Source organism: Panthera uncia, chromosome F1, assembly GCF_023721935.1.
Source record: "Panthera uncia isolate 11264 chromosome F1, Puncia_PCG_1.0, whole genome shotgun sequence".
In the NCBI taxonomy this organism is placed as follows: domain Eukaryota; kingdom Metazoa; phylum Chordata; class Mammalia; order Carnivora; family Felidae; genus Panthera; species Panthera uncia.
The window spans coordinates 18,331,453-18,359,311 of NC_064813.1; the positions used below are offsets into that span (position 1 = coordinate 18,331,453).

Genomic DNA, 27,859 nt, shown 5'->3' on the forward strand with positions numbered 1-27,859 from the left:
CAGTGCTCAAGTGCCCTCCTCAAGGCCCATCACCCATTTTCCCCTCTCCCCCCCACCCCATCAACCTTCCCCCCATCAACCTTCAGTTTGTTCTCTGTATCTAAGAGTCTCTTATGGTTTGCCTTCCTCCCTCTCTGTTTGTAACTTTTTTTCCCTTCCTTTCCCCCATGGTCTTCTGGTAAGTTTCTCAAGTTCCACATGTGAGGCAAGCATGCATGATATCTGCCTTTCTCTGACTTACTTCGTTTAGCATAATACCCTCCAGTTCCATGCACGTTGCTGCACATGGCAGGATTTCATTCTTTCTCACTGCCAAGTAGTATTTATTTATTTTAAATAATAACTTATAGGGAGCTAGAACACAAGTTTCTGATTGGCTAAGCCAGTGTATTTAGCATATCTAACCTTGCTTTATTGAAATGTTTCCCCTGCTTAGAGTCAGTGACCCTAACAACCTTGGGTTTTTCTTAATCGGTTATTAGTAATGGGCGCCAGCCACTAGGTGAGGCTCGGCATAGACATGAAAAGGGACTGTCGATGTAGGTATTCAAGTTGTGGTAAGGTTTCTCTGCTTCTACAACCCAAATTGGTGGCAGATGTCACGACCCTTAGCAAGGATTTACTAATCGTGGATTCATACATAAATAATCACAAAAATAATGTTACATGCTATGAATATATAATAAAAACATTTTGTCATAATAATAATTTGTAAAATCACTATACACAAATTCCTCTGAACTGCTTATCTGCTCTATCCAGTAAGAAGGTCCTGGGTAGGGAAAAATGTAGAGACCCTCCACTATACTAGGAGAAGCCATGGATATAGCCACCTTGATAACTTTCCTTCTACAGTGATGACATGGAAATCCAGTGCTCACATTCGATCGTTTTTGCATTCCTGTGATAAACCATAGTTTTTGCTTTTAGCATTATTTTCAACCAAATTCCACAGAGAATTTTAAGCATTTTCAATTTAAGTCAGAGCTGCTCTAAAACTTTTCTTTCAAGGGATCTAACAGAACAAAGAGGTGGCAGATGAAATGGAAAGAGTGCCTGAACCAGGAGCTACAGCGAGGAGCTTCCTGGTAACCAAGTCAAAAAGGGAAAGGCAAGCTGCACACATCCTGTCTGATGATAAAATTCAGTGGGAGGAACAAACTTCCTCCACGCATTTGATCCCAGACAAGACGTCATAATGGTGACGTCATCACACAAGGCTTTACAGAAAGCATGCAGGAATTCACACATGAGCTCCTGGCTTTGCATTTCTGTATCACCTTAGCTGTGCTTACAGGGTATTCTTCATTTATGTGTGTTAGCTTCAATTTTTATGGTATGCAAAACGAAACAAAACAAGGCAAACGCATTAAGGTACATCTGGACCCAATGACAGGTAACAAGTTGCAAACTCTGAACATTTGAGAAAAAATAACAATTACTGCAAGATATGAAATTGTTTTGCTCTTTATTCATCTTTTCATGAATTTTCTGATTATTCTATCGATTTTTCTCAAAACTATTAACATTTTATAACTAGAAGCACGTTTGGGGTAGATGAGAACTCCACATCCGTTAACAAGTTGCATGCAAAAAAAGTGGCATTTAAAAATATGTTTTCTTTAGAAATCAATAAATCATTTCTACTGGCTTTAATAGAGATCAAAAAAATGAAACCAGCTTTTACTTTATTATGACACTGACATTTTTCAGCACTTACCTGAGAGAATAGTATGATGTTGGTCAGATCGCTTACAGATTTTGAAACCTTTGTGTAACAACGTTGTACATAACACTGATGATGATCGCCCAGGGACAGAACGTTCTAGGCAGATCTCCGTTTATGCTCATCCCAATCATGCAGGCTAACCCCAGACTGTCTCATTATCTGACCTGTGTGTTCATCCTGGGTCTACGTCGCACCTCCCACCCTGAGCTCACTCCTACTTGCCCTTCCGAGTCATTTCAGTGACACAGCCTCAGCCGATTCTTCCCTAGTCTCACTAAACTGCCCACGGAAGCCTCCACATAACTCTGACCACAAGAATCTTTTCTTTGGTTTTCCTGTCCAGCTCATCTACTAGAGTACAGACTTCATGAGCAGGAGCCACTAAGTTCTGGGGCCAAGCACAGTGCATGGCACAAAGGTGTACAATAACTAAAGAAGGAAGGAAGGGAGGGAGGGAGGAGAGGTCAACTGTGCATGTATTTCAATATAGACATCTTCTATGTGCTTGCAAGCAAAGCTTTATACAATTGCTATGTAACTCATCCATTCATTTCATTACTCAATCATTCAACAAGTTTTTACTTACTTCAGCAAGGCATTTGTCTACTGGTCACAGGGATGGAGATACTGCAGTGAAAAATACAGGTATAGTTCCTGAGCTCGTGGGCTTCACATTCAAGTTAGAGGAAACAGTCCCTATAATTTGGCTTTTAAAGGTAAACTCAGGCACAAAAGGAAGATGAGAACAACTCACCAGGGCTTGGAAATGTCACTGCTCCTCATAACAGAAGAAACTGGGGTAGGTAAAGATATCTCGGACTGGAGGTAGTACCCTAGGGAACACATCGGGGCCAGTGGAGTCCTTCCCTTATCTGGTATCAATGTCATATGATCAGTAAATCCCAGAATAAAGAATCTCCATCTATCAAATGTCACTAAAGTTTAGGAGTCACTTGGGTTTTGTGAACCCTTGGCAGAGAAATGGAAAAGCTGAGATTATGTGTCCAGCTACCATCTGTCAAGGGACTGCAGCCAATCAATCAACTCACATTTCAAAGCTCCGTTTCACCCTAGGAGTAACCAGAAGAGTGAGTCTGAGACATAATTAATTGTCCCTCAAGGCAACTGGACACACGGAATTCAAATTATATTCCTAAAGGAATTAAATGGTGTTAGAAAATCAGAATGAAATAGACAAGTTTGGTGGTCCATGTCTCTTATTTTCTCCCACTAACAATGCCCAAGGGTTGTTGGGGCAAAGGGCCTCTCTCATATATGACAGTGATCACTTACATCTATCTCTGGCTTTCAAAGGAGACAGACCAACAGGAGAAAACTGTGCAAGTCTGCATGGCATCGCCGGCCATACTCAAATCTAGATCCAAATGTTCCAGGGGCAGTAAACAGATGAGGTACAGAGATGACTTTTCAAGGTCTTGTCTGACCCTGTGCTTCTGAGCAAAACTGGACCTCATTTACTAAGAACATGGAGGTCACCAGTAAAACCGCAGGGCCAACCAGCAGAAGGGCTCTGGGCAAGCTGTATTAACTCCTCTGGCCCTCCCCAGGCTTTCATCTAGCAAATGAAGCGACTGACAGAAATGAATGGACTCTTCCAACTTGAAAACTTCCTGATTGTTAACACTGATCCCTGTCAAACTGGAAATAGCTCTAAACTGGTGGAGAAAATGTCTTTGAGCTCTTCCTGTGCAGGAAAGCCAGTAACTACAGACCACAGCAATAATGGAACTGATCCTTCAGAGGTGGGCTATCAACCCTACATAGCCCAATGGAACCCGTGATAGGAAGCCCCAAAGGCACAATAAGGCCTTTGAAAATTAGATGATGTCATCAAAATTGTGGTAACATGTTGTTGACCTCGAGGATCCCTTTACTGCCAGAAGGAGTCACCTAAACCAGAAGAGAAAGCCTCTTGGTTTGTTCTTCTTGAAGATTCTCTTTCCTGTGGTGGCTGGCAAACAGAAATCCATTATCCCCTGCCCATCTCTTTCCCAAATGGAAGACGAGAGAAACATGTTAAGCATATTAAGTAGTGAGTTCAATTTATAAATTATTAGGAACATTACCTCCCCTTGGGGGTTTTCCGAAGTCTTTAATCGTGTGGAAATGCTTTCCAGTTGCCACGGGCCACCACGTTAATTAAGAGGCCTCAATATGTCCTCTGGGGCTTCTGACGTGAATTGCACATCCCACGTGGGGGACAGAGCTGCCCTGCCTGGTTAGCCTCTCACTGGGGCAGGATACTATGTTAGCTGGCTGCCATCAAATGCTTTAGGACCCCTTCCCCATGCTTCCAGGCGCAAGAACCCAAAGCTAAGGGAAGAAATAGAAGGCCTTCCAAGACCTTCCCTCATTAAAACGCCATTTGGGGAGGTAGAGATGGGGACCAAACAGACAGCCTTCCATAAGCAAGAGACAATCCCTAAGACTAAGAGTCTTCCAGATTGGGCAGGTTGACATCTGAAGGCTCTTCCAATCTGAAGACACTGTGAATAAAGTTCTTCTCCGGAGGAGACTCAGCTTGCTAGCCTTTTATTTTTTATTTGTTGGCTTTTCCCAGGTCCAAGGATTTAATTCGGTTAGATTTGCTCACTATTCTTCTTCTTTAATCCAGGAAGTTTGTCATCCATTTCTTTATGAGCCTTCAGGAGGTTCATTAATGAGAGCCTGAAGCCCTCTAGGGAAAGTGGCTGGAGGCTAGCGTGCTGGAGTCAGCCCGGGCTATTTCAAGTTGTCCTCTTTCAGGTTCTTTTTATAGAGCTGCTTTTTTGGTTCTTGGGATTTTTTTCTTGCCTCAGAACCTTAACTTTGCTGTCCCAAAGCAAACGAAGGAGTGCATTTGTTCATAAGGAGCTCAGAGCTCTCGGATCTTCAGTGGCACCAGGCGCCTGTTGTTTGCCTTAATGAGAATGCCAAAGCCAGGTGCAGCCAGGTGAGGCAGCGGCGGGGGGGGGGGGGCAGAAGCAGCTTGCTGTATGCAGGGTGTTCCCGGTCCAAGGCTAGCCTAACGGGTCCCCTAACTCCAAAGACCTGCCTAGATCTCAGCAGAGTGGGAGAGCATGGAGGAATCAGGACACTGGGCAAAGCTGAGGTCCTCCTGTCCCTCTAGATATAGACGGGGCAATATTCTAAGAGGTGCCTTGTCAGACACTGTGGATGGGACCCCCCAATCAGTGTTGTGTTAAGAGGCTGGCCCCACATGTAATGTGGGGTATGGGCGTGTGTGCACGTGCACAAATACATGTACTGTGCACGAGAGGCAGGCTGGGAGATAAAAGGGTCCAGAGAGAAGCAAAAGCACTCCAGGTCGCTGTCTCAGCAACCCGTGGGCAGAGCTGCGTGAGACAGGCTCCCTCCATGGGCTATGTGCACCAGCCCTTCAAAACTTCACAAGCCAAGCATGAAGCCAATAAATAAATATCTCCAGCTGGATAATGCTCAATGCTTATTCTTGGCCACGTTCCTTTCCTCCTTTCCTCTTTGTTTTTATGCAGTAGGTGATCTTGATGAAATAAAATAATAACAATAATCTGCTCCATTAGGACCAAACATTAAGGGAATTATTGAACAAGTAACAGAAGAGGCAGCTGGCACAGGATATGCTAATGACCATTAGACTTTAACCCTCCTTCTCTCTAAACATAATGGAGTTGTTAAACCCCTCTTCCTCTCATCTCCCAAAAGTCAGGCAGCCCAGCCCAAGGGGAGGTGAGAGGTCTCAAAGACCTAATAGCTCTGTGGGCAGCAGCTGGGGGCGAGCAAATGAACAACATTAATGACTAGTCACTGAGAGCAGACCGTATGCAAGGTACCTGTCAAGACTCCAATGACTTCAGCTGAAAAAAAAAAGTGGGGTATAGCAGGGTGGAGAGATTCGAGATGGCAAGATTTCCCTGAATTTGGTACATATCACTTTCTGAACCAGTGAAGACTTAAAAGCTCTGTTTCCTCTCCGGAAAACAAACAAACAAACACAAAACAAAAAACAAGCTGAGACGGATCATTAAAAGCTGTGCTCTTCAGAGATACCTGCTAGTCACGGGCTAGGTAGAAGACCCAACACATAGGGTGTGGGTCTTGATCATATTCCTGTCCCACGCAGGAAGGTACTACTTGGTCATAATAATTGCCGTGAGGTCTGGTGTGCTAGGGTCTAGTCAGATACTCAGGAGCTCTGCCCAGGAGATTCCTCTCAGTGGAATCTCCAATGGTGCAGTGTCTGTACTAGGAGAGGTGACAAACCTACCAAGCTGAGGGTTAGTTTTGTGAAGATCTCAAAGGCTACAAATCACTATGAAAGCATTCTCGGCATCTACAGCAATCCCATTACACATGCTTAATCCATGCCCCCCTACTAAATTCCTGTCTTATTTTGTAATTCTATGGACACACTGCCTTATTCCTTCAGTATCGAAGCAATGAAGAAGGAATAATAACTACCATGTGTAAAGTATTTACCATGTGCCAAACACAGCACATGGTGAATTACATTCATTATTTTATTTAATCCTACCAATAAATATAAGTAGCAGAAATTACTGTTTCCATTCTTAGATGAGAAAACAGATTAGAGGGGTTAAGTCACTTGCTCAGGTTCGTGTGGTAGTTAGTACAAAGCCAAATCAAGACTCAACCACTGGTCTTAATGATGTTCTATGACCTGGCTGAGTGGAAAGGGGCCCACCATCTGGGCCTGGGCCAGGGCCCCAATTCCCTAACCTCCATCTTTTCTAAATTAAGCCCTGAATGGCCTTGCACCTACACATAACTCTTAGGATTATACAAGTAAGGATTCCCAAATGTCTGCATTGTGGACAGTCTACACGGTAGATGTCCTGGACGCCCCCAATCTTCTTCAGTTGAGCTTGATCACAGGGTTAACCAAATGCATCATTTCAAGCAGTAATTTAATTGTGCCAATGGTGGCTGTATTTACCAGGCAAGGGAAATCTATTGTGATCATCTATTGTGTCATTCTGACGCAGGCAAGGGAAATCTATTGGAGATACCTATTCTTGGGTGGATGTTTTTTTTTTATTTTTTTAACATTTATTTATTTTTGAGAGACAGAGAGAGAGCATGAGCAGGGGAGGGGCAGAGAGAGAGAGGGAGACACAGAATCCAAATCAGGCTCCAGGCTCTGAGCTGTCAGCACAGAGCCCGACGCGGGGCTCGAACTCACGAATCGCGAGATTGGGACCTAGGCCGAAGTCAGACACTTAACCGACTGAACCACCCAGACGCCCCTTGGGTGGATATTTTCTAAGTGAAATCAGCCGTCTTAAGGGTTGCAAGGTACAGATGTTCAAGCATTTCCTTGAGAACAGTCTGCCATACGTGCACACAGACTTAGGTCCCTCTGCCACCTGAAGCCCTTAGTCTGGGATCAGAGACCTAAGAGGAGCAGTGGATGTTTTCCATAATATAACAGCACATGTAGAAAACAGACTTGGAAGAAAGTGTCAGACTTGAACACTTTTAAGGAGGCCAGGAACTGCATCGCAGTCAGGTCACCTACAAGTTGGCTGGCCAACAGACCTGAAGAAGGTAAGAGAAAGCCCTGCAGGTCATGTCTTGCATTAAAACTCAAAGGATGATAACGGTCACTCCCAATGCAAGTCATTCAAAGCTAGTCAAATACAGAAGTCAGCAAAACTCTCACACACAGCTTTCTGCTCATAAAGGATCTCTCACTTGTAACGTACTTCACCCACAAGGCTGATGAGAACAACGGGCACTCGTGGCCACAGCTCTTGTAACACTCCAGCTGTGACTCAATCTTGGCATCCAAGTAAGATGCATATTAAAGCTGAAGAACTGTAGCAAAGGGAGCAGGCGAAGGAATTAAGGACAGCAGAGATGCTGACGTACAAACGCAATTAGCGTATCCTATGCCAAGATATCTTCCAAGCCCTTCACTCTTGCCAACAAGCTTTGTCTGATATCAAAGAGGGGAGGGAGAGGGAAGACTGACAGTCAAAAGAGTCTCCTCTTGGGCCATGCGCTAAGTGCTGTGGCTCTTATTTCTGCCTCTTAAAAAATTATTATAATTCAATTTTTCTCTGGAACTAATCAAGCACAGAATCTGGAGAAGAGGACTGGTTTGGGAAGACAATCTCTGAGTGAGGCACTGACGTCCTCATTAGGGCAGGCTTCCTTCAACTACCACCTCCAACATCAGCAGCACATGGTCTTTGGCTAATTATATTTTTGCAGGCAAAGCCATTGTCAAGTCTTCAAATCCTCCCCATCGTTAATTAAAAAAAAAAAAATTGCCCTGCTCTGCCTCCTCCCTCCCTGGCATCCCACCCACCCATCGCCGCGTGATGTCAGCTTTGTTCCTCTGGTTTTCCAGGATTTCTCTCTTATATTTGGCTTCTGACGGGGAGGTGATGAGGCTGAGTACAGAACTGGACACCTGTAACTCGATTTCTTCACTAGCTTGTCCGTGGCTCACTTTGTTCCTGGGTGGAAACTAGTCACCTCTACCAGGTCGTTGGGCACAGGCCCAGTGTTCACCAGCCAAAGATGGGCCCAAGCAGAGGGAAGCTGGAAGCTGAGGCCCAGCTCACCCCTCTGCCAGCCCCCCACCCCCACCCCAACCCCGTGGAAAGTGACAAAAGGCCCAACTCTGCTATAGTTTTGATTTACTGATCAGTGGCTGGATCATGTAGTGTGAATCCACAGGTCAGCCTGCTCTGGCCAGAGACACTCTCATGATACAAAGATAGTCAGGGGTTCTTGCTTCCAAGGCAACTGACGAGACAGACATCATCTTTCCAGACAAGACATTATTCTGTACCTGGGGCGGGCATGTGCTGCTGACCCCAGGAGGGCCATTCCCAGCCAACCAGCGGCACCATTATGATTTAATTCAGATCACCGCGTTCATGGGATTTTATTTTTCTACTTTTTAATAGAGGTGATTTATTTTTTCTATTTTTAAGATTCAGTGTTATTGTAAGGGAGGGGGAGGGAGGGAGGGAGGGAGAGAGAGAGAAAGGTGGGTTGAAAGGAGTAAGTGGGAGAGGGAGGGAGAGAGAGGACACACGCCCATGCCTATTGCCTATCCCAGAGCCTTTGCCCTCTCCCTCCCCTGACCTGCCCTCCCTCACCATCCCTTTGCCTAAGCCCCTTACCCCCGCCACGGCCCCCACCAGAAGTTCCTCTCCTTCCCAAAAATGAGTTTGATTTCTACGATCCTAGGACATGTTTTGTCCCCACTCTGAAAGCATATGTGGGCATTTCTGAATTAATCTTTAATCCCTAATTCTGCTATGTCCCATATCATAGCTCTGACTACACATGCAGGCAGAGACCCCACTTTAAAAACTTTCCACAGCCCCATTCTCAGCATGGACAATGCACTGCTTGATTAATTAAAGTGAGGTTGGCTTGGCCAGGTTGATACAGCACACAGAACATGACTTTCCTGCTGTCTGTCAACTCAGACTTAAGGCCTCCATCGGGGAGCCCATCTTCACTCCTCTCTGCTGGATCCCTGGCCAGTGCTGAGAGGTCCCCTCGGCACAGAGCCACCCAGGAAGAAGTCAGCTCCGGTAGGACGTCAGCATCCTCACCCACGAGGGTGGGTGGTTCAGATGGGAGGTCCATGCTACAGACCCGTCATCCAGAGGACGTTAGCTGTGCTTCCAGAAAGCACGATGGCTTCCATTTATCCAACCTCGCTCTGACTTGTACCTTTTTGTGCCATCAGCAAAGCTGCTGTGAGATAGCAGGGGCCTCACTTAAACCGACAGCCATTTTTCCTCTAGAAAAACTAACTGGCCTGTACTTGCTTACTCCACAAAACTCTGCATGAATCGCGTCTTGTCACCAGAGAGGTTAAAGAAATTTGTCACCACATTTTTTCCTTATGATTGACATATAACTGACATATGACATTACGTTAGTTCCAGGTGTACAACATGATGATCTGATATTTGTATATACTGCAAAATGATCAGCACATTAAGTGCAGTTATAAGACATCTATGAGCACCTAATTATAGGAAAACCTCTGCTACGTGCTTTACAAAGGGAAGGGTGTGAAGAAAGTCCTCTCTCCTGGAAACCAAAGCTTTACTTTTTGTTTTCATTAATATATGCATTATCTGTATTTATGTATGCACATATATTTGCATTTATCTTTCCGCTCCTAGAGAGTGACTGCAGGTAGGATGTAGGAGTTCTCGCTAACTCCGTTCTGTAGTGCAGAAACTGCATCTGCCGTAGCAGAGGGCCACACACTGTCAGGACCAGCCGTTCTCAACGGTCTTCCCCGCCACCACACCATGACGAATGCAGGCTACAAACTGGGTAGACCCCACAGGCACACCCAGTGCCGGCTGTAACCCCAGCGAAGTTTCCTCTGGGTCAAGAAACCAGACCAGAATGCAAGCTGAGTGAGAACGACTTTTTTTTATCGGGCACTTATAATGTAGACTCTATTCTAATGGAGAAAAGGAAACCAGTTACAAATCCTGACACCGTGACTATTATCAGCGTCAGATTCAGCTGCCACAGTTCACAACTGATGGGGACCCGGCACCGTGGCCGAGAACTGCAGAGGTGTGAACGCAGCCACCGAGGATATGAAAGGCGAGCCGTTTGCTTTGTCCAGAGGCTGGGTCAGGGACTGTCCTGTCTTCAGGTCCTGGGAGGGGCCCTCTAAATTTATAACACTAGTGGGTACTACCCCAGTCCTTCACCCATGCCCTGGAACACTCAAAACCGAAGTCTTCACTCTGAAAATATCTCACAGTGATTTTGCTCAGTATCAATTAAAAAACGATTTTAAAACATTCCATAGACGATGACGGATGAATAGATGGATAGAGATGGCCTTGTGACTAGCCAGCTCTGGTGGGTAGGGTAGTCTTCCCTGGGCTTCCTGTTCCATGATCACGTGAAGGGAAGAGGGGAGGTGATGGTTTAGTGGAAGAGTAGGGAGCCACAACCATCAGAGAGGAGACCAGAGTAGAACATTCCACCAAAGGTCTTGCAAGACGAGGGAAGGCGAGCTGACCAGCAACCAGCTTCTGTTCCCAATGGCGCCACTTACCAGTCATTCAGCCCTCGGACCTTTGAGCCTCAGCGGTCTGTCGGATTTGCTCAGCCTTCTTCATGGGGTTGGCCGTTCATTCCCAAAGTCCCTCTTGGCCTCCTAGCAAAGACCAGAGGCTCCGCTAGGATGCAGAGATGCGGAACTCCTCACCTTCACCCCCTCCCCGCCCCCAAGCAAGGAGTTCATGCTCAGGGAGACAGCCGCACGCACAGATGACGATGAGGTCCGTGGCAGGAAGGCGTGTCAGGGACTGCAGAGCATGACTCAACCCTGCCTAGAGGGAAAGGGGTCAGGGCATTTTCCAGGGAACTCACGGGCGAATTTTAAAGCCAGTACTTAGAAGCAACTCCACTCAGAAGAGAGGAAAGACATTGTAAGCCAAAAGTAAAACACGCGTGAAATCACAGAAGTATGACACAGCAAGGGACTTCCAGGCACCATGACCGAGTTGGTCAGTGTGGCTAGGACAGAGTGGAAACCGAGGAGACGAGATGAGGGTCAGGCCATGAAAAGGTTAGCTGGGAAGTGACCTTTCAGAGTGAAGGGAATTACTTCAGGTGTTTTGTGAGCAAGATGATACCGTGCAAGCCGCACTTTGCTAAGAACAGCCTGGTGGCAATGGGAAGGGAGTTTTTTGTTTACGTTTATTTATTTATTTTGAGGGACAGTGGGGGAGGGGCAGAGAGAGAGAGAGAGAGAGAGAGAGAGAGAGAGAGAGAGAGAATTCCAAGCAGTCTCTGCACTGTGAGCACAGAGCCCGATGTGGGGCTCTAACTCATGAACCATGAGATCATGACCTGAGCCGAAACCAAGAATTGGATGCTTAACTGACTGAGCCAACCAGGAGCCCCGAAAGAGGGAAGTTTTTGAGGGGAGCAAGTCAGAAGGCAGCGTGAACAGGTGGAAATTGCCTGTAGCAATCTGGTGAGAGGAGGGGGCGGGGCGGGGGGGGGGTTGGGGAGGGAGGCTGTCCTACCAGCGGCAGCAGAGGGGACAAGTACAGAAGGATTCCAGTGGCATCTGGAAACTAAAATGAGAAGAATTTGGTGCTGGAGTGAATGAATGAGGAGGGGGAGGAAAGGGGGTCTAGCCTGGGTGACGGTGTTGGTGGCCCTGTCACCACAGGAGGCACAAGGGGAGGACAGGGTGGGTGGGGAAACACTGTTCACAATGCATGTGGGACACCCAAGCAGATATGTAAGTCAGAAGCTGGTAGGAGAGGCCAAGGCTGGAGACAGAGGCAGTTATAAGGACCAAGTGAAAAAAAAAAAACATGATACAAACAAATTCTACTCATTTCACAAACACCAACTGGGGACATTCCTTGTGTGAAGCGTCGTGTTGGTAGCTGTAAGAAATATAAAGATGAATCAGACTCAAAACCAGATCCTGCCATTTAGGATCCTGGAGTCTGGTAGGGAAGACAAGATTCATCAAAATTGCCTTTGGATGGAAACAGACACCAGCCATAAGAAAGGCTCAAAGAAGACTTTCCTGTTCGCCCGGCCACAGGAGACCAAGGGGGAGGAATGGTCTCCAGCTGAATGATGCAGAGAGGTGGCCAGGTGGACACATTTGAAACGGGACCCGAAAGAGAGGTAGGATTTGAACGCATACACATGGAGGGGAAGGAGGGGCCCAGGAAGACATGGCCACGGCAGGTGCAGCAGCAGTGAGTAAGAGGGTACAGAAAAGGGCATCCTGGGCAATAAGAATGAGTAGGAGGACAGATCCCTCTCTCCCCAAATAATAAAATGCATTATTTGTGTAGATGATTCTCAAGTGAAAGAACTACTTTTCTCCTTTTCACTCTTCTTTCTCTGCGACCCTAGTGACGTGGAAGGATATTAACTGGATAAGGCAGCCTTTGACATAAACGCTGGTATAAAATTCTGGAGGCAAACGCAGCCCTTTGAACACACTCACAGTCCCACACAGGAATGGTTACACGGCCCACTTCCCACTCCAATTTTTTTCATTAGATGAAATCAGGTGAAAATGAACATCAGATGCAAGTTTGATCAAAGAGGCAAAGGAACTCACAAAGGACATGTGGAAGAGGAAGCAGGGAAGAGAAAGACAGCAGGGTCTCCAGTGCCTTAGAGACCGAAGACGGCCTCTTATTACTGAGAGAGGTGGCACTGACTTGTCCTCGACCTTGTCCAGATGCCGTCCTGAGAACCAGGAGAGCTCTCCCGGAAGGGAAGTCTGGGAGGTGTCCTGTTATTTGGCAAGGCAGAACCCACTATCTTATCAGGAATTTTCCTTCCAAAGCAGACCTACAAGTGCTGTCCTGAGAAGAGAGCACAAAGGGCCACTGAGGCCGTCAGGGGAGGAAGAAATATAAAACCACCGGCTCGGTTATGCTTGCCAGAATCACTCCGCCTCTGGTTTCATCGCAGTCATTCTGGGTAGAAGGAGAAATGTCCTCTTTGAGGACTCCAAGTGCTCCAGAGGTGACTCCAAGATGCACCAAATCCCCCAAGCAGAAGGTTGTGGTCTTTTATTTCCCACGATGTGCTCCCTCCCGTGGTCCAGGAGCCACTCCACTCTGAGGCCGACCCCAGGAGGCTCCCAGTGTCCTCCCTGAGGCAAAGGTGGGGGCGTGTCCAGGCAGACTCCGTGGGAGACTGTGAGGACGGCTGGCTGAGCACAAGAGGCCCTGGGCTAGCGGCTCAGCAAATCCTGAGGACAGGCCCCACTGGCCCACGGGAAAAGGCTCCCAGCCACCAAACTCCTTTCTACAGGTCAGCACAGCGGGAAGTGACAGCTCTCTCCCTGGGCAGAACCACTTCCATTCAACCCAACCTACAGGCAGACAAGCCCGCCATTTTCCCCGCGGACCATCATCCCACGTTCGTAAATGGGAAAAAGAAAAACAGAGTTGCTGCAGGGAGCAGAATACAGTTTCTCTGTATATTACTCTGAAGTCTGTTTTAACTGGGGTTGCTAGTGTCCCATATGTCCTTCACTTTCATACTCCTGGAATACCAGAGCTGGAAGCAACTTACAAGGTCATCCAGTTTGGGATTCCCAAGGCAGAGTGCCCACAGCCCATCCATGTGCTCCTAGTTGGCGCCATGCCAATGGCTGGCAAAAGTAGGGGATGTTTTCATTTCATTGTTTTATACAATAATATTTTTCCTAACCTGTACCGATATCATTAACGATAACATCAAACCCCTGGTTTTGTTGGCCTTTTCATCTAAGGCAAAAATAAGGTCAAACCGGAAAAGCCAGTCAATGTAAATAAAAATATTCAGAAAATACCAAGGCAGATTAAAAACAAAACAAAACAAACAAAAAAAAAAAACCGTGGCACAATCCGAATGCCTAAAGTTTTAAGAACACTCATGTGCAGATGAGAACAGGCTTCTGGCAGGTGAAGACATATGCCTGCAGTTTCACAGACTTTTGTGGGGAAAAGGCCCATAAGCAAAGCCTCCTGATTTCTAATTCAATGCTCCCCTGGTCTCCCTGGCCCAGCATGTATCACTGTTGAGGGAAGAAGAGAAAATGCCGTCTAGGGGAGCACAGCCTGGTGGCGCCACTCTGTTCTGGGAGTTCCGGGCAGAGCCCCAGCGGGGACACGTTGGTGCTGCCCGTTCCAACCGCAGGCGGGGTCCAAGGATGGTGGCTATGTTCTGACAGGCTGGAACTCTCAGGTGCCGAGGCCGCCTGCTCTGTTCAGCAGAGCCCCCGAGGCGGCCAGCTGAAAGCCCAGGGACAGTGACCTGCGTGTGTACACGCCACATCATTTAGGGAATAAAAAGAATCAAACTGGGATGCTTCAACATCACCGTTGGGAGGCAGAGCCCTCCTGCGTTTGTTTGTAGGGTGGCTTACCTTCCTTCGTAAGAATGTGTCTGAGGCCCAGACAGGTCAAGTTCTGACACACTCACTCCTCTACGTCCCAAATGCTTATGCGTCTCAGTCCCAAATTCTTCCACCTTCTTGCTCAGACAGAATATAGGAAGGGAGGAAACAAAAGGCTGAGCCCTTTAACAAACACCTGCTGTCTGATCTCTTAGGGATCTCATATGGCCATGGTGCTTTAGGGGGCTGCAGAAATCCCCTTAAGTTCACCTTAAGCAAATTTCGGGACTGGGAGCCAAGCCCAGAAGGCCCAGATACTTCTCCATGAGGCACTCACTGCTGTCAGCCACAGTTCAATATATCAATTAACTGAGCATCTGATTCGCCCAAGTTAGAAGGCTATTTGACTCATCTCTTGCTATTCGTGGATGTCAGCAGCAGTGACAGAGGTATCAGGAGAATCATAAATAGCAAGGCAGCAGCAGGAAGCTCCCGACCTCCTCGGATGTACCACGGAGACTCCTGTGCAATCTGGAGGAGAGCTACTGACATCAGCCTCTCATGCAGGCAAGACTTCCAACGAACCTGGGCTCATACTTGACAGGGTATGCGATAAGGCGATTTTATGAGGTGAGGTCTCTCAAAATGCCTCGTCCACCTTCAGCCTTATTTATAAGCAAGGCAGACAGCCACCACTAACTCTTAAAGTCCTTAAGTATCGGGGCACCTGGGTGGCTCAGTCGGTTGAGCGTCCGACTTCGGCTCAGGTCATGATCTCACAGTTTGTGGGTTCGAGCCCCGCATCAGGCTCCGTGCTGACCGCTTGCTCAGAGCCTGGAGCCTGCTTCAGATTCTGTGTCTCCTGTCTCTGCCCCTCCACCACTCACGCTTTGTCTCACTCCATTTCTCAAAAATAAATAAATGTAAAGTCCTTACATATCACAGACCAAATGTATCATGACCTGTCTGGAAGCGTAATAAACTTCTCTGCGTGCATGTCCACCAACATTAGGTGTTTCTGTATAAGGGGCTGTTGTAACCTATCTAAACATTTCACAAAAGTCTACTGTGTATGTCAAAATCGAAACCAAGCAGGAGCCATCAGCCTCATAGGGAAGGAAAAAAAACTGCATATTTCCTAACCCATACCTTGTTTATAATTCCCTTGTCAAGTCTAAGCATATTTTGTTTTCATCAACTTTGTCTTCGCTAAACCCATCAATACCTCTCAGGAGAGGCTAATATGCTTGTATCTCACCTGAATTTGTGCCTTGAATTTGTAGCAAGAACGATCTCTGTCAATGTCTGCCTTAAGTGACAATTATAATCAATCTATAGGAGTCTGACTAAAATGAGCAAACTATTATCTTTCATTCTGCAAATGGTACCCTAACACTTCCACTAAGTTGTTAAGATTTCAGTCTCTGTTTACGCGCTGTAGACAAAAGAGAATGTACTAGATGGGGATCAGCCGACTACGGCCTCTAGGCCAAATGGTGCCCGCTGCCTATTTGGTAAATAAAGCTTTATTAGAACACAGCCACATTTATCCATTTACTTATTGCATATGGCTACTTCGGCACTGTAAAATGGCAAGAGTTGGGTAGTTGTACCAGAGTTCAAACAGACTGCAAAGCTGCAAGTGTTTATCATCTGGCACTTTACAGACCCGTGGCCTGATTTCCTGCCATTGCCCACGCAGGCTTCTGTCTCTGGGCACATGGCTGCCTACATCCACTATACCCAAAGCTACTCTGTCCCCACCAACCACCCATTGAGTGTAGGCTTGAGGTCAGATTTAAAGGCAAATTTCAGGTCAGTGAAAGAATCACGAAACTTCAGACATGGGCAGAAGGTAAGAAGAAGGCAGCATGAGCTGGAGGAAAGATAACAGCCTTCAGATTAAGAACCCTGAGTCTTGGGGAGCCTGGGTGGCTCAGTCGGTTAAGCGTCCGACTTCAACTCACGTCATGAACTCGCGGTTTGCGAGTTCGAGCCCCGCATCAGGCTCTGTGCTGACAGCTCAGAGCCTGCTTCGGATTCTGTGTCTCCCTCTCTCTCTGCCCCTCCCCTGCTCATGCTCTGTCTCTCTCTGTCTCTCAAAAATAAATAAATGTTTAAAAAAATTTAAAAACAACAAAGAACCCTGAGCCTTTTCACCAGTGCTGGCCACAAACGTCTCCCATCAGTCCATGCCTTCTCTTCCCCATCGTGAACGTGAGTAACAACACTCTTAGATACCTCAGCAGAACAGAAATTCCCATAATGACATCATTTGGTTTGATAAAATAAATAAATAAATTAGTGAAGTTCTTCCAGGGAATTTGGAGCTGGGATCGTCCTCCCAAACCATAGGATAGCTGCTAGGAAACCCTGTAAACAGTGAAACAGAAGTGGCTTAACAATGCCCTAGATGTACACGGCCACATCCCGGCTTCACAAGGGGCCCATTCTGTTGCCCTGATGACCTTAATTGCCTCAGTCTTGCCCCTGAGCACAACTCCTCCAGGACTCCTGCAAGGGGCTGCCATGATCCCAGCTGCTTTTCTGGCTCCGTAAGGTAGTGGGCCCTGGAGTAACACACTGCGCACGGAATGGTTACAGGCAGCTTGCCCGGCACCCCAAGGGTTTACCTGGTTCGTATTTACTGGGCACCTCCCACGGGCCAGGCACTGTAGGAAGTGCTTAGTAAGAATCATCTCATTTAATCCTCAAAACAGCTTTAAGAAGCAGAATCTATTATCATTCCCATTTCATAAATGAGGAAAGTGAGTTCAGAGAGTTTTAAGCAACTGACCCAAGGACACTAGAAAACGTAGTAAGGGGTAGAACAGGGATTTAAACTAGTCTCTCTGATAACAAAGCCTTGCTATAAACTCCCGCCCTGAAGTTCAATACACGGACTGTATAGTCTTCTCTGGAGTCTTGGCTTCTCGATGACCTCTGTCCAGAGTCAACCCCAGGCTTCTCTGCGATGCTTTATCCGTTTGCTCAGTGCAGATCTTCACCCTTTGATGTAGCTCAGAGACTCCATCATGACAGCACCTTCCTTGCCCAGTTCTCTATGAGCTTTCCCAATGTTCATCAAGTGAAGGGTCTCTACTGTGCTAGCCAGAGGAAGCAAAATTATCCCACAGCCTGGAAAACTGAACAAACCGGCTGACCCTGAAGCCAGCAAGCGGCACGGTCACGGCAGAATGAAGTCTGGAGTCGGATGCGTTTGCCTTGAATCCTGGCTCCACCTATAAGACCTCGGATCTGTGATGTACTTTCTCGAAGTCTCAGTGTTCGTATCTGAAAAGTGGGAGAATTACCATCTATTTCACTAGATTTTTAGAGAGTGGACTGATATTATGCATGAAAGTGATCCCATACGTCGCCTGGGACCCAGAGAGTAAAAATGTTAGCTTCATTACTATGAGTATCACCAGTTCTTGTTATCGATTTAAACCCCACAGAGATTATGACTCCCGCTTTCAAAAGGATCTTCAGAGATTTTTGGAACTAAGTACTTAAAATTTGTTGGCTTCTATATCAAGTGAGCTAAATTGCTGAACAGAGTATTACATCATGTTGTTAAAAAATAGTACCATGAAAATGTGGCCTCTTAGCTGTTCTCCTTGCTGTCTGGAGAAATGGGGGCAGCTTAAGGTCTCCATGAGCTTCAGGAAAGAGAAGAACAAAACTGTAAAAAGGATGTAAAAAATATAAAGAAATGGAAAAGAAGGTAGACACTCTACCTGCCTCCCAGTTCTGCCAAAGGCCATCCTCCAATATTAAGTGTTAATAATATCATTAAATGTTCCTTGAAAGCAAAAGGTTGTCTTATTAATTTTCTACCTCCTTAGCCTGACAGATACTGGTAAAGAATCCATATCTAAATGAATGAATGAGTCAATGATTTCTTTTAAATCAATGACAGGTCAATAATGCTTTTAAAATGTTTTTTTGTTTTTAAAAACTGCAAAGATGTGAAAGTATGTACCTGAAAAAGCCTACATTTATTGTTATATGACTTTCACAATTTAGAGTGAAAAGTCCCTAACTGCCCTCTTCCCTTCCCTGCCAATAAGCCCACAGCCAGCTGTGAGGCGGTGTGGCTGAAGCCAAGGTTAGCAGGTGGGTGTAGCCAAGCTGAACGGAATCTGAGCTTTTGGGGTTAGCTGTCTGGTGTAGCCACAGGAAGAAAGATCTATATTCCAACTTGCTTGTGGGTCCTAGTGCTCACAGAGTTACTGGTTTTGAAGCAACAATGGGGGAAAAGCATCAGATGAGGCTCAGCAGTCAAAAGTGGACAAAAAAACAAAAACCAACGAAAGGACATGTAAGAAATACTTACTGGGCACCCACGACTGGCCAGAATATGAGCTGGTGCTTCTTAGAGAACAGAGTCTGGACTCTTCCAACTGCTTCGACTTAAATCCTGGCTGTGTAACCTAACAGCTGTTTGAGTTTAGGTATGTTACTCCACTTCTCTGGCCCTTGGTCCCTTCATTTGTAAAATGGGATGATAATTATCCCTACCTCATGGTGTTGTGATGAGAATAAAACATACGGTAATATATACCGCAAGTACTTTAGGGTAGTGTTTTTTCGGGGGATTTTTGGTGGGGGTGGGGCAGAGGGAGAAAGAGAGAATCCTAAGCAGGCTCCACACCCAGCATGAAGCCCGATGCAGGGCTTGATCCCATGACCCTGGTATCATGAACTGAGCCGAAAATAGTGTGGGGCGCTTAACCGACTGAGCCACCCAGGCTCCCCTGCAGCACACCCGTCACATTGAACAAGCAAATCATGGGATCATGGCTTCTCTCCTCTGCTAAAGAAAGTGGTTCCGAGCTGGGCCTGGAACAGGACTAGTCGTGTTCTGTGCCACCTAAGCCAACCTTCCTGTAACCACCTGTAACCACAGCCAACGGGAGAAGGTTAAGGTTATAGCCTCCCACGGGGTGATTTGAGAGGAAAAAAGCTGTCAACAAACAAGAACTATGGTAACTAGCTTCCCTCTGCTTGTCTCCCTAAGGAGTCAGGGGAGATGGGGAAAAGCAGGGAATCTGGCAGCCACAGGGACAGGGATGGACACGTAAAGGTGCAAGAAGTCCCGAGGGGTCACAAGTGAAGTGACTTGGTGAATAAATGGATAGTACAAACATTGAAAAGCATCAAAATGGGATGAGATTTACAGAGTACGCTGGACAAAGGAGCTAATTTATGGCAATGGGAACAATAAAGAGGGACGCGTCAAAGAGCCAAACCACAAACCAGCCGTGGATGCTGGGGGCTGACAGGGTGACTCCCAGATCCTGCACAACCTTTCAGCTCCAGAGTTCATGAAATTCTACTTTGAGGATTTTTTTTTTTAATTACAAGATTCCTGTAGGGGCGCCTGGGTGGCTCAGTCGGTTAAGCATCCGATTTCGACTCAGGTCATGATCTTATGATTCGTGGGTTCAAGCCCTGTGTGGGGCTCTGTGCTGACAGCTCGGTGCCTGGAGCCTGCTTCCGATTCTGTTGTCTCCTTCTCTCTCTGCCCCTCCCCCGCTCGTGCTCTGTCTCTCTCTCAAAAATAAATAAACATTAAAAAAAAAAAAAGAGAAGATTCCTGTCTACCTTACCTCCATGTGAGTTACTATAGTCAAACGCCCTTACAGAGAAGGCCTGAGTGGATCTCCATTTTTTGGAAACTAAAAAGCCTCAGCAGTGAATGTATCCATTTCACAGTTGAGGTGAGAAGCTTCTCAAAAGGTCAGCAGATTACCTGACGTCGTATAAAGCCAGGCTCTGAAGCTTACCTTCCAACCCTAAACCCAGTGTTTCTTTCCCACACATCCTAGCCCCCCGCCCCCGACACCCGTGTGAATATGGGAGCACAGCCAGCACTGGGAATAGCCCAACAACTGAAACGGCTAATGGGCTCCCATGTACCTGCACCTAATGCGCCTTGGCAAGACAGGCACAGCCAAACCATGGTGCCAAGTGGGGAGGTTTAAAAACCAACCTTCCCTTGGCACTTGGGAGAGCCCCCAAATGGGCCCTGGCATGTCCTCTTTTGCACATCAGTCTGCCAGTAACAACCCAAGCACGAGGAGGTTTTGTCTGTAGGGATCTTGCTATTATTTTACGAACTGCCCACCATTTTCTTAGTAGGAGGCCAAGTACAAGACAATGGCTTTGGCAAGGGGACAGTATGGCCAGTAAGTCAGTCCTGCCCCATAATGGATGGCTTGAATTGCTAGAAAAGTTCTTTGGACTGAATCTGTTATCACTCTAGGTCTATCTTTTGTGGTAACACAAGACATGTCTAAACTCCTCCATTTCTTTCTAAAAAAATTTTTTTTAATATTTATTTTTGAGAGAGAGAGAGAGAGAGAGCGCGTGCACGCACATGAGTGGGGGAGGGGCAGAGAGAGAGAGGGAGACACAGAATCTGAAGCAGGCTCCAGACTCTGAGTTGTCAACACAGGGCTTGAACCCACAAACTGTGTGATCATGGCCTCAGCCTAAGTCGGACGCTCTACTGACTGACCCACCCAGGTGCCCTTCCATTTCTTTCTAAAGATCAAAAAGAAGGATAGGGCATCCTCAGTTGAACTAAGCAAACAATATAAATTGACAATGAAGATGTAAAAGTGACCCTGATTAACGAATTTGCTAATGAATTTTTGTAACCGATTAGCTGAAGGCAAAAGGGACTGACAGAAAAAGCATCTAGCTCTCCTATGCCCACAGACACTTAATAATAAACCGATGGGCTTGACGGCACATAGCAATGACCATACTTAGAAATGCTCTTCCCTGCCCTTAGACGTGGCTGAGCTTTACGAGTGCAGTGAAGACAGCTTCAAGCAAAGTAACACACGATGCATAGGCAGCTGAACTGAACTTGAGCGAGGATGCACAAGTGAGAGCAAGGATGGGTCCTCTGGCACAAAGTTGGCAACGGTCGTGGAAACACAGTCCTGGAAGCTCCCATAGGTATGTTCCGTAGGCTTTGTACTAACCCGGCCCAGCCGTTACTTCCCCAGGATACAACTTCTCTAAAGTGTCCATTCTATTTCCTGGATGCTGGGACTCCACAGTAACACCTGTGGCCTCCTTTGTCCCTGAACCTGGTTCTTTATGCTGTTTCTCCCAAAAGAAAACCACATGTCTAGGGCTCACCTGGAGCTCCCAGAGACAAGGTGCTTGGAGACACCTGAGGAGCCAGCAGTTGAGGGCCACACGGACCTGCAGACACTGGCCGGTGGGCCCCACAGAGGTGGGACTAGTGGTCTTGAGCAGACCCAGGCTTCACTGATGGGCTCCAGTCCCCAAATCTCCAGGGAGATAGACAAACGCTCAAACATTATTTTTTTCCACACAACTGTGAATTGCGCCTACGAGGGCTGAACTACGAAAGCTTACCTACCAGCAGGAGTTATGACTGCAAAATATATATACCAAACTGAAGGATTTTTGAAAGGTTACTTGCTGTGAACACTGTATTTAACCAACCTATATGCATATAGGAAGTCTATTACCACTGCCATCTTTAATTACAAAGATGAAATATATAGATGATACATTAAAGTGCTATTATGCACCATTCAATTCTTTTGCATACCGTAAGAAGAAAAATGTAGATCATATGGCAAATTAGCAAAAGTACAACATGGAAATTTAAACCCACAGAGTCTGAATATCTAAAGTCAAGTCATGTTAGGGGTGCCTGGGTGGCTCAGCTGGTTGAGCCCCTGACTTCAGCTCAGGTGGTGATCTCATGGTTTGTGGGTTCGAGCCCCACGTCGGGCTCTATGCTGACCGCTCGGAGCCTGGAGCTGTTTTGGAGTCTGCGTCTCCCTCGCTCTCTGCCCCTCCCCCACTCGCAGCTCTCTCTTTCTCTCTCTCTCTCTCTTAAATATAAGTAAACATTAAAAAAACCAAAGTCATATTAAAACCTGACCTTCTATGCTGTGGAGTAAAGGATGTGCTTATAACTGAACAATTCTCTGATTTATGGATTTAAATTCACACAACTGATTTCCATTCGATGGTTTGGCTTTCACTTGTTCAAGAGTTTGCAAAAGAGTATCAAGAGTATCCCTGTGTGCTTCAGTAGTTTTAAATGTCAATTACCTTGCAAGATTCACAATAAATCTCTTCCGCCCAGTTTGAATCATGCTGGAGGTTACAATACATTGTTTGACCCTCAACGCGGTAATCTGAGATGTCAGGAGGGAAAGAGTACCTCTTTGGAAAAAATAATTCAAAAATTTTAGGATGTGATTGAAAAATAAGTAAAGCAAAAGGGTTTTCAAAGTTTTCAACTGCCAAGTCCCCAGCTGAGGTACTGGTTTCCCTCAAGCCCACCATTTTGCCGATGGTATACTTACACTAGGTGCAGTGGAAACAAGGACTCGCCAATTCTCATTCACAGAGTGTCATAAGGATACAAAAAAGGTATTCCTTTGCCTTTCAGTCTCTCATTACTTATACTTTGTGCTTAAAACTAAACACAGTAAATGCAAAATATAAAAATAAACAGTGGTCCCTGCATTGAGGCAATATGGATGGGAAAAGGGTAAACACAAAATCAGAGAAATGTAAACTTGAAGGTTGTCACAGAACCATTAATTCCCTCTGCACATATTGGAAATATTTAGAATTACCAGTTAAGCTTTTAAATATACATTTTCTTAACAAGAGAGAAAAGGTTGGGTGTATTCATATTTTGATAATCACCTTAACTTTTCTCTTTTTCAAATTATGCTATTTGGATCCGAACTGAAAACCACATCAGTATCGATCGTTACAGTTAATGAAAAATAGCTCTGCTATTGTTATTTCATAACCAACAGGGCTTGGGTAATAAAATTTCATGTAAGTGCATTTTGCTGTCCAACAGTGTTACTAGTCAAAGGCCTGCAAAATCTTCTGACATTTATAATGCTCTCTTTCCAGATGCCTCAAATGGCTGCCTACTTCACCTCCGAAGGATGTGGTATAAAGCATATCAGATGAAGTCTACCAGTCCCCGAGTCTCTTAAGAAGAAGCCATCAGAGATTCTAGGAACGGTATCTTCAAACAGGATACCCTCAGGCTTGATTTCTAAGCTGAGGGCAGATACACAACTTTAGACTTTGAAACTGTGTCTAGAATGGAATGTTAAGGACAGGAGAGGCAGTGCGCGAGAGCGTATGGCATGGAATGGGAGTAGGGCAAGGTAAGATAGCAAGCTGGACTCGGAGAGACTCCCCTGACCACCGCGTCTTCGCCAAGGACGGGAGGGAGTCCTTACATCTTCACCTCACCTTGGGGTCCCTGTTTGCTTGCACAGGTCAAAGGCTTTCCTGAATTTTTCATGGAGACAGGGGCCTATCCACAGGCAAGAGGTCAAACACAAGACTTGCCTGCCCTCACCCCCTGCCCATGCTCTTTTAACCTTTGCCCCCTCCAGCAAGGTTAATGAATAATAACATAGTGAAGAGTAACGTAGAATAAACTAAAGTAAAGCTGAAGGAAGAATCTCTTCCATTTTATTTGGAAGACAGAATGTCATCGTTGGTCTATGGGTGACCAGTAGCATATGAAGGAAAAATTTCAGACACAGGTTGAAGGCTGACTTTTGTTCTCTTTCCATTTCAGCGCCCACGGTCCATTAATCCCCACTCGGTGGGGGGAGGCCTCAAAAAACAAAGCATTAGTAACGGAGGGCTTCTCATAGGGACTGTTATATTTTAAGGGCACAAACTATTTCCTCAAATCCTTTGGCATCCTTGATCTGCACATTTCTGTCTCCACGGTCACCCACCCCCCACAAACATGCATCTATGTGTGCACATACACATGCATGTGCACACACACAATACCCATGTGTATACTTCTCTAGAGAACTTATTGGAGCACATCATTCTGAGGATAGAAAGGACAGGATACTTGAAGACAGGATCCTTGCTACACTAAGATTCGTGATGCAGCAATGAGGACCAGCATTAGACCGTCTTTCCATGGATCCTCCACTACTCCCTCAAGCCCCACACCAAACACACCTTCTGATACATTGCCTGTCTTGACCATCTATATTCAGGGCCTTTCAGATACAATCATACCCAGTATTAGTCCTTAAGAATCTCCATACACTTCCTTTCACCCTAAACATTTCCTTGGCGTGATGACTAGTTCTTTGAAATGGTCTCAGACCAAAAGAAACAAAACAAAACAAAACAAAAACCATCCAGAACAATGACGACTGCTTGTCACATTGATGGGAAGATGTGAATGGCTGGGGGAAATCCACCATTGTGCCCTTCTTTTCAGTGAGACCATATCATAAATGTGAAGGCAACGTGGCCTCTACATCTGTCACTCCAGTCAATGCCAGGGTTGGTTCGGCTGATCTGCCCGATCTTACTGCTCTCTGGGAACTACAAGCTACATGACAGAAGACAATCTTCCCTGAGAGAGGAAATGCTAGTCTTTAATTAAGGATGTACAAGTACCATAACTGCCATATTAGAAACCTCAATAAATTTGTAAATGTGAGGCATGGCAATCTCATTTACCTGCCTGCCTTCCAGAACATCTAAACATTGAGGTTTACCATTTGCTCTTAAGGACTCTTTTCTTGACCATATAGTTTAAATAAAGTAGCTTGTGTATATGCAGGCAATCTATCAAGCTAGTTATTCGTGCAGAGATCAGTGGAAGACTTACATTCTGAGATTTCATCAGAGATTTTATGGAAAGAGTTTCAATGTCAAATATTTGGATAATGGGAATTTTTATGTATCTGAAGTGTGCTCAATTTCTCCCAATTTGATAAACAAAACCAAACAGCACGTAGTGTTGGTATCAGAGTAACAGATAAAGTTTAGATCAAGACCTAGATTGGTTTTATGTAGTTTTGTAAACATGAAAGAGCCCATGCCTTCTGTATATATGGCTCATGAATAATCAGTCCGGCCTCAACCTGCTCTCAGGCTTCCCTAGAAGCAGACGATATGTTGGTTTTACCAATACCATACTAATATATAAGATGCCAAGGGAAGCAGACATTGTCTATGCCCACTGGGAAATTCATTCATTTCTTCCACAAATATTTATTAAGCATTAACTATGTGAATGCATTGTTCTGAGTGCTAAGAACACAACAGTGCACAAAACACCACCAGACAAAACCCCTGCCTGTCACTGTACCATCTACTTTTGAGTGAGATTCTAGAACACAAGTTCCTAGAATTTTAGGAAGAATCTTCTCATTTTTTTTGAGGCCTCAAATTTCTGAAGAGGAGAAGGGAGGCTGATGGTGACAGTTCTGAGCTAGGCTACAGGGAGGGGCAAATATCTATTGATATGCCCTTTGTTGTAAGAGGACAGAAAGCCAAATGTTGACTTTCTCCTGGCTGGAAGAGGAGAGAGAGGGCTTGGTAGCAGCAAGCAGCTTGGCAATTCAGTCATTCAGCAAACATTTATGGAGCAACTATTACAAGATATTCTGATCTACTAGTTGAAGAACGCCTTTATAAGACAATCCACTGCCACCATCTGATATTCTCGTTTGTAAAAGTTACTCCATGTCTAGGCATGTCCCCAAAGAGAACAGGTGGGTAACGGTGGTATAGAAATAACTACCACTTATATTTCACCCCAGGTGGAGACACTTCCCACAAATGGGAAATTTACTTATTAACGTGATCAATGATCGTTGTGGAGTGAGTTTCGTAGAGCTACGTTCACGGCGCCAAGGCTCTTAAAGTCAAGATAACATAAGCTACGGCCTGAGAGGTTAAAGCCACGCTGCTCCTACCATGACTGAGATGTGCAGGATCCTCAATTCCTCTTCTGCTGATTCATGCTGGGGTTCTTCAGTTGGGTCTTGTCCAGGGAGGCTGGGAGCACCATCTTGGTGATGAATGTGAAAGAGCAGAGTGCCATTCTCCAGCCACTGCTGCCTCCAGCGCACCAGAGGGATGTCCTCTGTGTTTCCTGAGATCTCTAGAGGACAAACACCAAAGCACAGGTCAGAATTCGGACTGGCCCAATCTGGATCTTCTTATTCATCTTCTTCCTAGGCAATGGTACCAATCAGCCGGTGTCAGCTAAAGACGACAAAGGGTTCCAGCTATGGTTAGGTCAGGTTTCAAATCTCCAGGAAGGGAAGAGGCCCCGAGAAGAAGAGACTTATCCACCCCCTAGATCTTTGCTCCATAATTGAGTGAGCCAGACTCTCACCCATTGAGAAAAACACCAAGGTGAAAATTTGAGCTCTTCCCCATATTTCTACGATCAATAGCATCCTTTACCCAGCACTGTTTGAATACCCTGATAACCCTGGAGGTAAATAGAAGGTTGTTTGCCTCTTGTAAATTTGAAAATGTGAGTTCCCTAGCAATTACTCCTAGACACCAGTGAATCTACCAAGGAAAGAGCTGGTAATTACTGTGCAGAGAACTGGCACGTCTGGAACAGTCCTGGGAGGTTACTGCAGAGCAACTGGGGCTGACAGAATATTTCTAAAACCACAATCATTTGCTGCATAGCCCACTGGAGATGTGTAATACTCGCCGTGGCAGGGATGTTTTTTTAATTCCCTTTAATTTTTCTCTTCGGTTTTGCAGAGCAGAGCTGGTACACACAGAGGGGGTGGTGAAAACCTGGGCCCTTAGCACAGACACAAGCACTCACCTGCTCTCAAGGCTCGAGATGGAGGCACCGGACTATCATCAACAATTAACAACAAAATACCAAAAACCTACTATGCATTTCACACTGCAGGTGCTAAGCTACTGGTACAGAAGTATGCTATTATGGGTCTCTCCTGCTAATATTCCTAAGCAAGATCACATCGAAGCTATGAGGTAATTCACAACAGAGAGACCTGATTAGCCCAGCCTTTCCTAAACTTCATTTGGCCTCAAAATCATTTCTTCCTTAACAACTATTACCACCCTAGGGAACTAATATTCCGCTGAGCACACTTTGGCAATGCATTGCTTTATAAAAGTTCATTTTTTAAAAGGCATGCCTTCTTCTCCCAAAATTTATCACCTTTGACCAAAAAAAAATAATAATTCCACGGACATAAAAAAGATTTAATAAGACACATTTAGAATAGTATTCTCATCAAGTACCGCACCATAAAGAGGGAAGCAATTTTGAATATTTATGGAGTTTATAAATATCTTTCACTATTTGTAGGAGGGCACAAATGATGTTCTGCTTTATTTATTTACTTATGTATTTATTC

General features: G+C 45.7%; 1 protein-coding gene across 1 annotated transcript in view; it reads right to left on the reverse strand.

Moving 5' to 3' along the window:
- Positions 1-26,646, reverse strand: part of LOC125925782 (astrotactin-1-like) — a 37,627-nt gene extending 10,981 nt beyond the window's left edge. Inside the window, exon 1 of the mRNA XM_049635038.1 lies at positions 26,420-26,646. Coding sequence (XP_049490995.1) covers positions 26,420-26,422 — 3 coding nt within the window. The 5' untranslated portion in view covers positions 26,423-26,646. The remainder of the gene's footprint in view (positions 1-26,419) is intronic.
- Between the last annotated feature and the right edge of the window lie 1,213 nt (positions 26,647-27,859).